Source organism: Haliotis rubra, unplaced genomic scaffold (assembly GCF_003918875.1).
Source record: "Haliotis rubra isolate DU_JTF1 unplaced genomic scaffold, ASM391887v1 Scf331, whole genome shotgun sequence".
NCBI classification, from domain to species: Eukaryota; Metazoa; Mollusca; class Gastropoda; order Lepetellida; family Haliotidae; genus Haliotis; species Haliotis rubra.
Window position 1 is genome coordinate 429,350 of NW_025767004.1, and position 14,201 is coordinate 443,550.

The 14,201-nt window shown below is 40.2% G+C and overlaps 2 protein-coding genes across 2 annotated transcripts; both read right to left on the reverse strand.

Annotated features, from left to right (window-relative positions):
- Positions 1-253: 253 nt before the first annotated feature.
- On the reverse strand, positions 254-8,819 carry LOC124284228 (tropomyosin beta chain-like). Its single transcript, XM_046720291.1, has 10 exons — positions 8,811-8,819; positions 7,944-8,018; positions 7,258-7,446; positions 4,300-4,498; positions 3,689-3,739; positions 3,422-3,498; positions 2,811-2,998; positions 2,446-2,532; positions 1,417-1,424; positions 254-570 (listed from the first exon to the last, which is right to left on the reverse strand). The coding sequence occupies exons 1-10, from the start codon at positions 8,817-8,819 to the stop codon at positions 254-256; spliced, it is 1,200 nt and encodes a 399-aa protein (XP_046576247.1).
- Positions 8,820-9,056: 237 nt separating this feature from the next.
- Positions 9,057-13,434, reverse strand: LOC124284241 (hyaluronan mediated motility receptor-like). Its single transcript, XM_046720308.1, has 3 exons — positions 13,275-13,434; positions 9,869-9,964; positions 9,057-9,197 (listed from the first exon to the last, which is right to left on the reverse strand). Exons 1-3 carry the CDS (start codon positions 13,318-13,320, stop codon positions 9,058-9,060), a joined length of 282 nt encoding a protein of 93 aa, XP_046576264.1. The 5' UTR covers positions 13,321-13,434; the 3' UTR covers position 9,057.
- Positions 13,435-14,201: the final 767 nt, after the last annotated feature.

The window sequence follows — 14,201 nt, forward strand, 5'->3', positions numbered from 1 at the left end:
GAATTTCCTGGCGTTGAATGTCGGGATGTGTTGACTGCGACTTGGTGGCTTTATCAAAAGCTGCATTGAGGTTTTCTGGTACTTGAGAGATCGGGTTTGTCGGTGGAAAGGTAAGTATGTCGAAATCATCTTTGGACATCTTGTAGGTAAACGCCTCATCTGTGTCCTTAGAAGGTGATGATAAGTCCAAGCCATTGGCGATCCAGGAGCTAATTTCCGTATCGGAGAAGACGCCTTCACCTTCATCCTCTGATTAAGACATTTCTCGCTCCAAGGATGAACGACGACTTGAGTCTCTATAGGATGATCTATAAGATGAGCTTCGCGCAGGCGAACGATCCAGATGTGATCTTGAATCTTTCCTGGAGATTTGCGATATTTCTCTAGATCTTTGTGAAGGTGGATTCCTGGACGTAGTTTCCCCTCTGTAGGAGTGTCTTCGCACAGGCTCTTGATGGGCGTCAGAGTCCGATGGAGATGACGACTCATATCTGCGACGTCTGTAGGGTTCAGGAGAACGTCTTGCTTCCTTCCTGCGAGGAGACTTCTTAGCAACACTCTCTAGGGCATCTACTTCAGATGGGGAAAATCATGTCCGCGAGCCTTCGCGCAGGCTTCCCTCTTCATCTAGATGTGGTGGGGAGACTGTAGAGCCTTCACGCAGGCTAGTAGACGTAGTGGTCTTCATAGCAGCCTTCTCTTGAGCGAAGCGACGTTCCATCATCGACATCATCTGGTCTGTAAACTGTTACAACAGTCCCGGGTAGAAGTTCTGCGTTGTCTGAAGAGACTGCTGCAGGGATGATGCATCTGATACTGAAGAGACGTCATCTAAGGCTCGCTGCCCTCGTGAAGAGTTGATGCTGCTGCTATCTCTGGTACCCGATGTCTGCGTTGATAGTAGGTTTACTGTCAATGTCTGCGCTGATACCAAAGCCGATGTAGCTGTAGAAGCAGGCTTCGTCTTCTTACTGACAATGGTGACTTCAGGTATGAGGATGGGTGGATCATCATAAGCGTCTGCTTCTTCCGGAGGAACAATCTCGGCTGAGAAAGACCTCGTCTTCTGATTAGAGATGATCTTAGACATCGCTGAAGTCTTCATATTAGTAGCCTTCTTCTTCTGCGAAGCTGAAGATTTGGCCTTCTTTATCTGCGATGAGGTCAGCTCAGTAGACGATGATCTCTTATGGCCTCCGGCGTTCACCTCTGGTACATTGACCTGCTCCTGAGTAACGTTCAGTAATTCACTCGAATTATGAATATCTGCAGCAGTGGTTAACACACAGTTATCAGCGCAATCACTTGATTTAGACATGACTTGTGAATACCTACGTACCAAGTCCTTACCACGTCTATGGATGGAAAAAAGGTAATTAGTAAATTCAACCGAATTTAAATTTACACAGTACTCACAGCAGGAGCTGAAAGAACATGAAACAGTGCAATTAGGACATAATAAATCCGGGTCAGCCGCAGACACTTGGTACCTACAACGAATACAAGTTTTCATCAATAGTAAACATGAAGAAAACAAATGTCAAACAAAGGAAATTTTAGAACAAATTTCAAACTGTAATGTAGAATATAATCCTAAAAACCGTATACAGCAATAATTTTGATGTAAGGTCGGAAAATATAAAAGGATATATGCCGTATAGGGACCCAGGTGCTCTCACAACCATCCTCAAGGGCGATGAAGAAGAAGGGAGTGACAAATATGGTCGATCATGTGACCATTGGGTGAGTGATTTTACGTCCGCTTATTTAAAGGGAACTTCAAGTGATTTCAAGTGTTCCACTATCATTCGCAAGAGGAAGGAGACAAGCATTATAAGCATGAGTCAGGATAAGGAAAATTTCAATTTACAAGGGCACGGACTTACTCAGACAAATTGTAAGTCATAAGAAGTATTAATCAAGTTAGTGATAAAACACTTGCTGAAGGCTATGTGAGCATTCAGTTTAACACAGATTTGAAAGGCATATCATGACTTTTAAGTCACATCTTTGGGGACATATTTCATTATGCTTCCTTAGAAAAACAACTCACTGTAGTGGTATTGCCAGCTGCTTCATATGATGTGGAGTACAGCTGTAGTATATTGTGGTACAGTGACAGTACAGCTGTAGTATATTGTGGCACAGTGACAGTACAGCTGTAGTATATTGTGGAACAGTGACAGTACAGCTGTAGTATATTGTAGAACAGTGACAGTACAGCTGTAGTATATTGTGGTACAGTGACAGTACAGCTGCAGTATATTGTGGTACAGTGACAGTACAGCTGTAGTATATTGTGGTACAGTGACAGTACAGCTGTAGTATATTGTGGTACAGTGACAGTACAGCTGTAGTATATTGTGGTACAGTGACACTACAGCTGTAGTATATTGTGGTACAGTGACACTACAGCTGTATTACATCTGATATAGTTTTCAATACCTGATGGTGTCTTCACACTCCCATTGTTCCATCCGGAGACGACTCACGGTCAGCTGCAGACCTTTGTTCTGGGCCCTCAGAGCATCTCTGTCAACGTCACAATACAGCGACTAAACATCACAGTTGACTTATATACTACAAGTCATCCTTAGCATACAGAAAACTCAATCTTTGAATAGTTTCTTTGCTGGGTACTTGCTTTGACCATCTACATAACTGTTATTCTTAGTCATGCAGTGCTCTTGGTTTGAGTGAGTATGTCGGTCTTTTCTGTAGTCAGTACCAGCCACAATTAAATGCCACCAAATAGGACTTGTATCTAGGTAGCGAGACACACATAACACTGGTGTGTGGTCTGTGGTTACCTGTATGTTTGCAGGGCCTCGCCGCAGGTCTTGGAACTCTCCAGGTTGTCATCCTTACGCTGCAGATCCTCTGCCAGCTGCTCCAGCTTAGCCATTGCACCTTCGTACTTCTCTCGCATCCGCACCTTCATCTCATGCACCTTCCTCTCTGTTGTCACTCGGATCTCATGAAGGGACCGCTTGATTTTCTTTGAGAAAATATAAAGTCAGAACTGTATCATCAGTGATTCAAACATTATTTATTTGGTGTCTAACACCACATGCAGCATTATTCCAGCTATATGACTGCAGCCTGTAACTAATCCAGTTTGGATGAGACAATTCGATGGTCGATATTGAGAGCACCAAACCATACCATCAGGGTATGATGGCATTTGGTTATGTCATTCGAGTGACCATCAATTAAGCCACCTCTGTAGGTTAAATGAAATGTTTCCAAAATGCCAAAAAGTGTGTTCAAACACTGATGCATAACCCTAATAATGAGATGTGTATTCTTTCTGGATTAAATGCTGAAGTACTAAATGTGGCTGTAATGTGTATAGTATCTTGATGAAATGTATCATGACAGCGTAAGTGTGGACGAGTAGGAACCCAGCTTCTGGCATTACCTGTGTGTCATCTCTTGCCTTGTTGACCTTCTCGAAGAGGTCAAGGTCACCCTTCCCTTCTGCCACCGATCTCCGCTCTGAAGTAAACACACCCTGACATTTAACGAATTTCATGCCAAATATATTTCATTTTAATTTTTCTGGTAAATTCATCAATCCACAAATCTTGTGAAAATAACCACTAAAATAGTCTTGAAACAGTAGTCCCTGATCGTATAAGGAAAGTAAATTAAAACTAGTTGTAAAGCCAGAATATCTTTCACCAACCCTTTGCATTTTCTGTGGAATCGTGATCTTTTTCATCCTCAAAGCTTCGTTCTGAAGAAAAGGTGAATTCTTATTAGCATTTCCACATTAAAGCTTTCCTCAAATAGAAACAAACACATCAAAATTCTAGAAATCTTACATTAATTATATGTTACTGTAGAGATACATTTATTCATCAGCAAAATGTAGAAAAAGTAACCAATTTCCATTGTCTGAAAAATAACATACTGGAGCTAATCCAATATTAAAAAGTTGTCATTCAACTTTGGGAAAAGGGGACAAATGATCTGTAAACCTTAGCGATGTCTGTTGTCCACAAAGCTGCATTATACATGCACCATATGTGTTACAAAACATGATTTAAACAATCCCAGTGGTAGCAGGATATATGCATGCGAAATTGTTGTAACCGTTCATTGAGAAACTGCTCACAGGTATGTATGAAATGTGCTGACAATGTCAACATGCAATTAAATAAATCTGATTAATCATCACAGGATTCCACAGTTTGTACATGAGTATTCACAAACACCACTGAAATAACTTAACAGTGCTGTTTCCAGGTTTTCATTTTTATCTTATTTGCATACTTAGTTGATTGTGGCACTCACCCAGTTCGGACACTTTGTTGTTGAGTTTGTCTGCCACGCACGTCACCTCTCGGAGGTCCCGCATCAGCAGGGAGACAGCCTCCTCCATGGCATGTTTCAGGCCACTTATCTCCTTGTCTTTCTTCTCCAGCTTCTTCCTGGCATCTGTCAGTTCAGCCTGTAAGTTTTCATCTTTCTTCTTGCCCTCTGCCACAGTCACCTACAGTTCAACAGGTCACCATGTCTCTTGAGATAACACAGGACAAGGCCTCACTACTCCAGGGCAATGCAACACCTGCACGTCCAGTTCACCAACATCCCCTTCTAGATGTCCAATCAAGAAACCAGAAACCCATCCAACAATATCCAAACAAGTGAGGACAGAAACCCGATCAACTCCGAGCAATGCATACATCTAACCACCCCTTCAGGGGTGGAAATAACTTTAAAATTGATAGTGTACTCCGGTATAGTGGCACATGTTAAGTGACTTGCCCTGATATTTTTTCAAGTATACCGACCATTTTCTTGCTGATTTTTTAAATAAACAACATAATTAACATTGGAAAGTCAACTGGACACCGGTACAGTGTGATGTACAAATTTGCTTGCCCGACAGAAAAAAACACTGGACTCGGGCAATGGGTTATTTCCACCCCTGCCCTTGAGAACCAAAACTGGCATCATCTCTACCCTCACCAGACAAGCCATCAATCTCTCCTCTACTATCAATACTGCAGAAACCCAGCACCTTCGCCATATTTTCACTCAGTTCAACTTCTTCAACTATCCAATCAGTACCACCCTCCATCCGAAAAATAAACTGGCCACCAACAAATCTGAACAAGCACCTATCCGTATATATGAGATGTACATAAGTCGGTCCTGTGCTGTAGTACTTCACTCAACCTTGACAAGGTATAGGAATCTCTACTGAAAGGTCACATCATAATTTAAGAAGCATATATGTCATTATCTTACCACACACATAAATGTCGTTTTCGGATTGGCTGAGCGCTCTATTATTTTCAATGTACCCCGTTTACAAGCGAGTAACATTTCAATGTACCCCGCTGTCAATGGCAACTCATTTGGTACTTCGTCGTAGTAATTCTTTATCTCGATTAACATTGAATCACGTATGGTGTACGGAAATTACCGATGTTTTGCGAATGCAAATCGATGGAAAGGGAGATAACTCTAAATCTGTTTTTCTTGTCAGCAAAATCTAGCGATGGCTACAAAAAGATTTGTACCCGTGCTTCAAACATTAAGGTGTTCAGTAAGATAAATACGTTGGTCACTGGTCCCTCGGGGCCTATGGGTTGATGTACCCTCGATGTTTAGGCTCAGGGAACATAAACAAACATCGAGGGTACATAAACCCATGCCCCCCTCGTGACCAGTGAACAACTTACAATGTGTACAGCTAGCTGACCTTGGCAGAATGTTGCCATGTGAAACATATTCCTTATTCATCAGCATCGGGTTGCTATGTGAAACATGAACTTTATTCTTCAGTATGGACTTGCTAAGTGAACCATGTACATTCTTCAGTACAGAGTTGCTATGTGAAGCATACCTTATTCTTCAGTACAGAGTTGCTATGTGAAGCATACCTTATTCAGTAGAGTTGCTATGTGAAGCATACCTTTTCTTCAGTACAGAGTTGCTATGAGAAGCATACCTTATTCTTCAGTACAGAGTTGCTATGAGAAGCATACCTTATTCTTCAGTACAGAGTTGCTATGTGAAGCATACCTTATTCTTCAGTAGAGTTGCTATGTGAAGCATACCTTTTCTTCAGTACAGAGTTGCTATGAGAAGCATAACTTATTCTTCAGTACAGAGTTGCTATGTGAAGCATACCTTATTATTCAGTACAGAGTTGCTATGTGAAGCATACCTTATTCTTCAGTACAGAGTTGCTATGAGAAGCATACCTTATTCTTCAGTACAGAGTTGCTATGAGAAGCATACCTTATTCTTAAGTACAGAGTTGCTATGAGAAGCATACCTTATTCTTAAGTACAGAGTTGCTATGAGAAGCATACCTTATTCTTCAGTACAGAGTTGCTATGTGAAGCATACCTTATTCTTCAGTACAGAGTTTCTATGAGAAGCATACCTTATTCTTCAGTACAGAGTTGCTATGTGAAGCATACCTTATTCTTCAGTACAGAGTTGCTATGTGAAGCATACCTTATTCTTCAGTACAGAGTTGCTATGAGAAGCATACCTTATTCTTCAGTACAGAGTTGCTATGAGAAGCATACCTTATTCTTCAGTACAGAGTTGCTATGAGAAGCATACCTTATTCTTCAGTACAGAGTTGCTATGAGAAGCATACCTTATTCTTCAGTACAGAGTTGCTCTGTGAAGCATACCTTATTCTTCAGTACAGAGTTTCTATGTGAAGCATACCTTATTCTTCAGTACAGAGTTGCTATGAGAAGCATACCTTATTCTTCAGTACAGAGTTGCTATGAGAAGCATACCTTATTCTTCAGTACAGAGTTGCTATGAGAAGCATACCTTATTCTTCAGTACAGAGTTGCTATGTGAAGCATACCTTATTCTCCAGTACAGAGTTGCTATGAGAAGCATACCTTATTCTTCAGTACAGAGTTGCTATGTGAAGCATACCTTATTCTTCAGTACAGAGTTTCTATGTGAAGCATACCTTATTCTTCAGTACAGAGTTTCTATGAGAAGCATACCTTATTCTTCAGTACAGAGTTGCTATGTGAAGCATACCTCATTCTTCAGTACAGAGTTGCTATGAGAAGCATACCTTATTCTTCAGTACAGAGTTGCTATGAGAAGCATACCTTATTCTTAAGTACAGAGTTGCTATGAGAAGCATACCTTATTCTTCAGTACAGAGTTGCTATGTGAAGCATACCTTATTCTTCAGTACAGAGTTTCTATGAGAAGCATACCTTATTCTTCAGTACAGAGTTGCTATGAGAAGCATACCTTATTCTTCAGTACAGAGTTGCTCTTGTTGACATCCTTTATGTCCTTCTCAAGCGTGGCCACCTTGGCAATGAGAGCGGTGCGGTCGGACTGTGCATGCTGCAGTCGCCCCTCCAACTTCTTCATGTCCTCCTCCTTGATGCCGAGCTGCTTGTTGAGATCTGTCTTCTCCTGCAGCAGCTTCTTCATCTGACAACAGTTACCATGGTTACTTCAGTGTCTCCCTCCTTGCGTTTCAACAGGAGCTCTGACACTAGGAATTGTGAAACATGTCTTAGGGTGTACTTAACATTAGGAACTCTAATACCATTTGGTAAGCTGTGGCCAGTGCTGGCAAATAACAGCAGGAGTAACAGGCTTACAGTAACCTCTATCATTGTGATACATTGCATTCACATTAAATATCATGTTTATTATTTCAAGATAACCCCAGCTTATGGATCTAACTCGTAACAAGTAATTTCATCACAGGTATCAAAGGAAACTGCTATGGCTTAATTATTTGTATTCTATATTATCAATAGCATTAAGTGACAGAAATATGAAACAATACTTTCAAATATTCAGCTTTTTAAATTACTTCTTTTTCCAAAGGGCACCCCTTAAACATATTTAAAGGTGACCCATGTGCACGCTGGAAAAAAACCCTGTAATATCCAACAGTGTCTCCTAAAACATTTACCCACCTCTCGCTCGAGTTCCTTGATTTTACTCAGCATCATCGTCTCCTCCAGAGATTTCCCCTTCTTCTCCTTCAGAGACTGGAAGCAGAGTGGTTATACTAACAGCTGAGGTTATAATAACAGGGCTCAGTTTGTGGAGCTGGATTTAACCTGCAACAGGTCCATCATGTGCATGTTGACATGAACACAGGGCTTGCCCCCTGGACCCATTACCATGATTATACGTATCAAAGGTGAAGTATAGTTGCACAAGCTAGTCTGCTTGCATGAAATCTCAGATCACTTATGATTGGTGTCATGATTTGAAACAGTTAGCACTTACTGTGACAGTACTTCTGCTGCAATGTCATCAAAGGCTAATTCACAACTCAGCTAGTAGTTGACCTACCTAACAAGCATCTGACAGGCAATGGATGGGTTTTCTTTTACGAACTTCATGCATATAGATTGTAGATATAGAGTTGCAAATATATTCACTGGTCTACAGGCTAATTCTTACATAATTTCAACTAATGTAATGATATGTTAAGCCTAAAATGTCTGAAAAATGTGGCCACAAGACGACACAAAAATGTCAAGAATATAGTGCATGAATTTGTAACTCTCAATGTATAAAGAAATAACAGGCGGAAAAAGTCCTTCCATTCCCCATTTCTTTCTTCCGAAGATTAACAGAGGTAAGGCAACATGGTTCAACCCTATAGATTGTAATTAATTTGGGGCTTTTAGTTATTTTTTTGAGTTCTCTAGTAATTGTTGTGTTAGGTTTTGTTAATAATTTAGCTTATATTAATTTATAAAAATTATTTGGGATGGGGGAACGGGAGGAACTCTTACCAAATAACCTGAAAATATCTGAATTGATCAAACCAGAGACATGCTGCTGATCACTGCATTGTCTGGTCCAGACTCGATTATTTACAGACCACCACCATATAGCTGGAATATTGCTGAGTGCGGCATAAAACTAAACTCACTCAAACCATAGACAGAACACACGAACAAGGGTGACCAGAGGAAGGTGAGATGTTTCAGGTATGCAGATTGTGATGTCAGTACTTCAAGTCAGGCTCACACACTTATACCTGACCTTGTAATCTGATGACTTACTTCTGTGCTAGCAGCATGGGTCAGGGATTTCTTCCTGGGGGTGCTGGAGAACACGCCGGGGCCCGGGATTGTTCCCCGCCAACATGCTGACACCACTGATCACGCTGCATGTACTGATGTCGAAGTCTGCTGGGCTGGGACCAAATTCTGTCAACATCAGAGTATCAAACACTGAAAGTCAGCATTTGCAGTCTGTGACATTGGCAACTCTTCCCAAGACATTAGTACCTCAGCTAACTAGAGGTTTTCTAATTAATCTCTGAACCTGCTAAACTGACTGTATACAATGGGGAGGGACTTTGGATATTCACAAGGGTTATATGTCATTCCTCAAGGTTTGAACCAGAGAAGAACCAAAGTGTACAACCTTGGGCTGGTGTGGGTGCGTGGGGGGTGTTTGAGTGATAAAATATAACATCCTTTGTGACACTTACTAAAAATGATAACACCAATATTCAAGAGTGATAATCTCTATCTATCGTAGAGAGGTAGGCTTAAGAACTGCAACAGTCAAGTACTTAAGATATAAGGGGTCCCTAGATTCATATACTATAGGTGCAAACTTCAAAGACCCAAGGATCACCCTTAAATCCAAACAGTGACACTGACAAACCTTGACAAAATAGTAGCATGATTAGTGGGATTGGTCACAAGTGACAACAAAATAGCATCTCAGTCAAGTTACACTGGTCCTTTATGAATGTATGCATACTGTTGAACAGGTGCAGCAGCAATATGACCTCTACTGTAGGTCATGCTCATATCTGTAACCATGGTAATACACTAGGAATATCACTCGCAAATTGTTGTTTACTTGCCTTTGTCATTGTTGAACCTGTCCGACTTCACAAAGACACCACCATGTGCAGACTTCAGCTCTCTGGGGTCATACGCACCAACAGGAGGGGCACTGGCTGAAGGTTTGAAAACAGCATGCTCAGGGACCTTATAGATAATACCTTGCTTGGCAGACAATTTTGGATGAAAGCACAACACAACAACACACATCCATGCCCAGTGTAACCAAATATTTCAATAAACAGCTTCAGTCTTGATAGGTGAGTCAGTCTTGATACGGATAAATGGTTTGGAAAAAAGGGGAGATAACTTGTTCAGACTTAGGTCAATAACTTCTAAAACTCTGTACAACACAAATGACGGCTAAAAGATTGATAAACATGATAATTGGAAATATCGTCAGTTGGAAAAATTGTTAACAATTAATGATATGAGAATAGTGATCTCTTCGATTGGCAGTTTAGAAGTTTGTGAGTAATAAGAAAGTAAGATACTTTATTGATGATAACTTCTTTATTATATATGATGCGACGTTTCAGTGTAGATTCTTACACCGTTGTCAAGCAAGAGTGTCACATCATATATAATATAGAAGTTGTCATCCATAAACGTATCGAACTTTCCTATGAGAATAGTGTCGCTGATAATATCATACATAAACTGTTGGATGAAATAAAGTTTAAATTACTCACACATTACACAAAGTTACATGTATTATTTATTTATGAGCTGCTGCTAAAGTATGTTCAGGACACTGTTTTGTTATCACCACAAAAATATGTCAAAACTCACGAGTGATGTGAAATATGATTTCTTTTGGACTTTGTTTGTATATTTGCTGAAAGCTAACTTTCTGATATTCATCAATAAATGATAGATATTTAGTTCACGATTATCTATCTCTAATATCTATATGGGGCGGTGGGGTAGCCTAGTGGTTAAAGCGTTCGCTCGTCACGCCAAAGACCTGGGTTCGATTCCCCACATGTTTACAATGTGTGAAGCCGATTTCTGGTGTCCCCCACCGTGACCTTGCTGGAAAATTGCTTAAAGCAGCGTAAAACTAATCTCACTCACTCACTCTATTATCTATATTGATAGCCAGTCCTGACAATACTTGAAAATATTATTTTTCAATAGTAACCTTATCTCAATCTATATTGTAGAACTTTGGTTGTTTGCCTCAGAACTTAGCATTAGGGTGTGACAGATTGTGATTTAGATCTTAAGCTTAGTAGTGCATGCATATTATTTATGGGATAATACCTATTTTTTATGCTTCACACAAGATAACTGTCCTTTGGTTGTAAGAACAAGTACCATCTTCTAAATGTTTTTACAATGTTGTTGCCAGAGAATCACACCACTGACCATCTCCTTATTATCTATCAACGGTCTGTGGCATTAGGCACTAAGTTAAGCTCAGAATGGAAAGAATTCCCGTCTGTATCCCCCCTCAAATTTCATTCTAGCCAAATCAGATCACCTGAATATATATTCATTATCTCATAAGGATGAGTTTTAACATGTTTCTTTAATTGTATCTGAACATACTGAAAGACACATCAATCTTCTTAAAATGCCACTCAAAGAAATGTTTCCTCATCATTAAAATTTAAGGGGGATACGGGCGTACGTCTTACCCTGCTATATATGGCTGCACAGGTAATCAAAACATTGCTAATAAGCATGAACAGTTTGACTATATCTTATTTGATTTTACTTTGAACATCTGAGGCCACCAAATGATATTCTTATAAGTTTGGTAAGTGTTTTTGTAAGTTTGAAACTGTTGATGTCCATAATTCCCTATATCTCATGATTTGAAGACTTAGTTAGGTAGTAACATAGGCATGATCAGGGGCGCGGTGGGCGAGCTGGCTAAGGCGCCAGGCTAGTGATCCAGCGTGGTTGAGGTGATGGGATCGAGCCTACCACCTGTGACCGGGTGTAAAAACCTTAGAGTCAACTTTGTGTGCACTCTTTCAGTGTTGTCACAACCCCTAGTGTACAGTACACAAGCCTGTGCACTTAAAAGAACCCACAAATCTGTTGGTATATGACCAGATGGTGGCCACATGAATACATGCAAACACCTAGTTGCGGGTACAGCAACATGCAGTGAACTTGGACAAAGTACTGTGACTATGTGTCCCAGTCCACCCAGCTGTGAATGGGTACCTCGTAAGGATGAGAAAGCCACAATAACTCAGTGCGCCTAGTGGCTGCAAGAGTTGAATACTCCCCAGGGAGTTGAGATTGATAATGCGATGTGCCGTTGACATTGACATACAGTGATCAAGGGAAGAAAATACCAGCGCCTTGAGCATGCACTAGTTGCCTGGATATATGCGCTATATAAATATCCTATAATAATGATGGCGCACATACAAGTGAGTCCGTTAAGTCTGCGCAGCTGCAATAGCGTACTTTCGTATCGAATGTAAACATCGTCTGCTACCACATTAACGCTTGAAATCTGGACATTTCTATAAGGGACTGGCTCTTAATCACTAAAGGTAAGTAAATAACAGTAATTGACAATTTTATGAAAATTCGTTTTCTTAAGACTTTAAAACCTTTTGCTTCATTATTCATAATTGGATTTAATATGAAACACTCTTCCTTACATTGATGAAGTGATTTTTGAAAAAATCTGGCCCCAATACGCTTCCATACTACGGATCTCCAGCTGGATGTTATGCATCAGTTGCTGCGCAGAATTACCGGACAGCAAGCGATGTCAGTAGAACGCCAGTAAGGTCAACCATATGGCATAACGCAACGTTAGAATCTTATAGTCGTCAATAAAACTTAAATTTCTAGGTAAATATGATGCACACCAGCATGTTTAGTCAAGTAAACCACAAAAAATAAGAGACGTTAGTTGCCGTGTTGTGATTGTTGTGCTTAGATGCGCGGAATTACCAGACGGCATTGTAATGGTCTCTGGTGTAGGAGCTTTGGCATTACGTTGTGGTTGGGGATTTGATACAGCTATGAAAAAATGAAGTTTCATAAAAGAAATAATGGCTAGAATGCACTTTACCGGGCGCAGCCCACGCTGCTTCTTCTACGATCCTTAGGGTTAGGGTTAGGGTATGGCACTCTTTACGATCCTTAGGGTTAAGCACCCTTTACCATTGTTTATTATCCTTAGGGTTAGGCACCCTTTACGATCCTTAGGGTTAGGGGATAGGGAAACCCAGCAGCGCTAATTAATCTGAAAAAGTGCGCCCGGTAAAGTGCAGTACTCCCGAAATAATATAGGAGCGCACAATAAATTACTTCGGGATGTGATGCAGACAATGTGAACTTTAGCCCTATTAATTTTGAAGTGGTCTTCAGGTGTCAAGGTCTGAAGACGAGCAGCTTTTCTGGATAGATGATCTGAATGAGAATGTGGTCTGTGGCGAACATACACACCTTTGACTTCGTTGAATCTTTTCAAACTTGCTTTTGAAAACGACATGGCGATTCCAGCAGGAATGCAACAGATTTCAAACAAAGAAGCCCATAGACTCGTCCCACCACAACAAAAATGTTTTGAAGCAACCGCCGAGTTGCACAGGTGCTCTCCTGCCAATCAAATATCACTTCCGGTAATGAGATACTACTTCCTTTCAAACACATTTCAAATGCCAATCAAAGAAGACATTTCAAATGTGTAAGTAAATAACACGATGTCTGTCCTATAGTAAGAAACATTTGCATAATCATTTTCTGTTGGTGCTGAAACGTTGGTAGGGATTGTATCCATGTTTTCATGTTTGAACAGCACAAAACAAATTTATTAGAAATATTAAATATCCAATTATTCTTTAAAGACTTTATTTTCTAGTGGTTCAGGAATATTACCTTTATGAAATGCATCGGTTCAACTGTTTGACTGGCATTTAAGAAGTTGGTGAGTGATAAGAATCCATACCGAAAAATCGCATCATATGTAATAAAGAATTTGTTATCCATAAAGAATCTTACTGTCTTATGCATCGGTTTAGTTTATTACCAAATTTGCACCACATAAATATTATCTACAGTAAAAACCACATATCTGTGCCATATAGAAAATGTTTGTGTCAATATGTGGTGTATTTTAAAACACAGGTTCTCCTACGTCATGGTTCCGCGTTTGGGAGTGTTCTATTTAGTTAATTACTGTTTGGTAGAATCGTGTTGACAATCTGTGGTTTGTCTTACCCAGTCTTAACCATTGGGCTGGAGTTTTGCTGAGTTCAACACCAACATCACCATTAAATCCAGTTCATCAGTCGTCCTCAAAATACACACATGGAGAGGATGTTGTTCAGTAGGACAGACTCACATTCCTTCTTATTTTGGAAGAACAAGAAC

What these genes read in the sequence shown, in the direction of transcription:
- LOC124284228 (XM_046720291.1), bottom strand. An exon ending in TCAAGGAACTCGAGCGAGAG is followed by an intron (nt 7,447 to 7,943) that starts GTGGGTAAATGT and finishes AACTGTTGTCAG; the next exon opens with ATGAAGAAGCTGCTGCAGGA. An exon ending in GAGGCCCTGCAAACATACAG is followed by an intron (nt 2,533 to 2,810) that starts GTAACCACAGAC and finishes TGACGTTGACAG; the next exon opens with AGATGCTCTGAGGGCCCAGA.
- LOC124284241 (XM_046720308.1), bottom strand. Translation starts at nt 13,320, where the DNA reads ATGTCGTTTTCAAAAGCAAGTTTGAAAAGATTCAACGAAGTCAAAG. An exon ending in AAGATTCAACGAAGTCAAAG is followed by an intron (nt 9,965 to 13,274) that starts GTGTGTATGTTC and finishes TCAAACCTTCAG; the next exon opens with CCAGTGCCCCTCCTGTTGGT. An exon ending in CAGGTTCAACAATGACAAAG is followed by an intron (nt 9,198 to 9,868) that starts GCAAGTAAACAA and finishes TGATGTTGACAG; the next exon opens with AATTTGGTCCCAGCCCAGCA.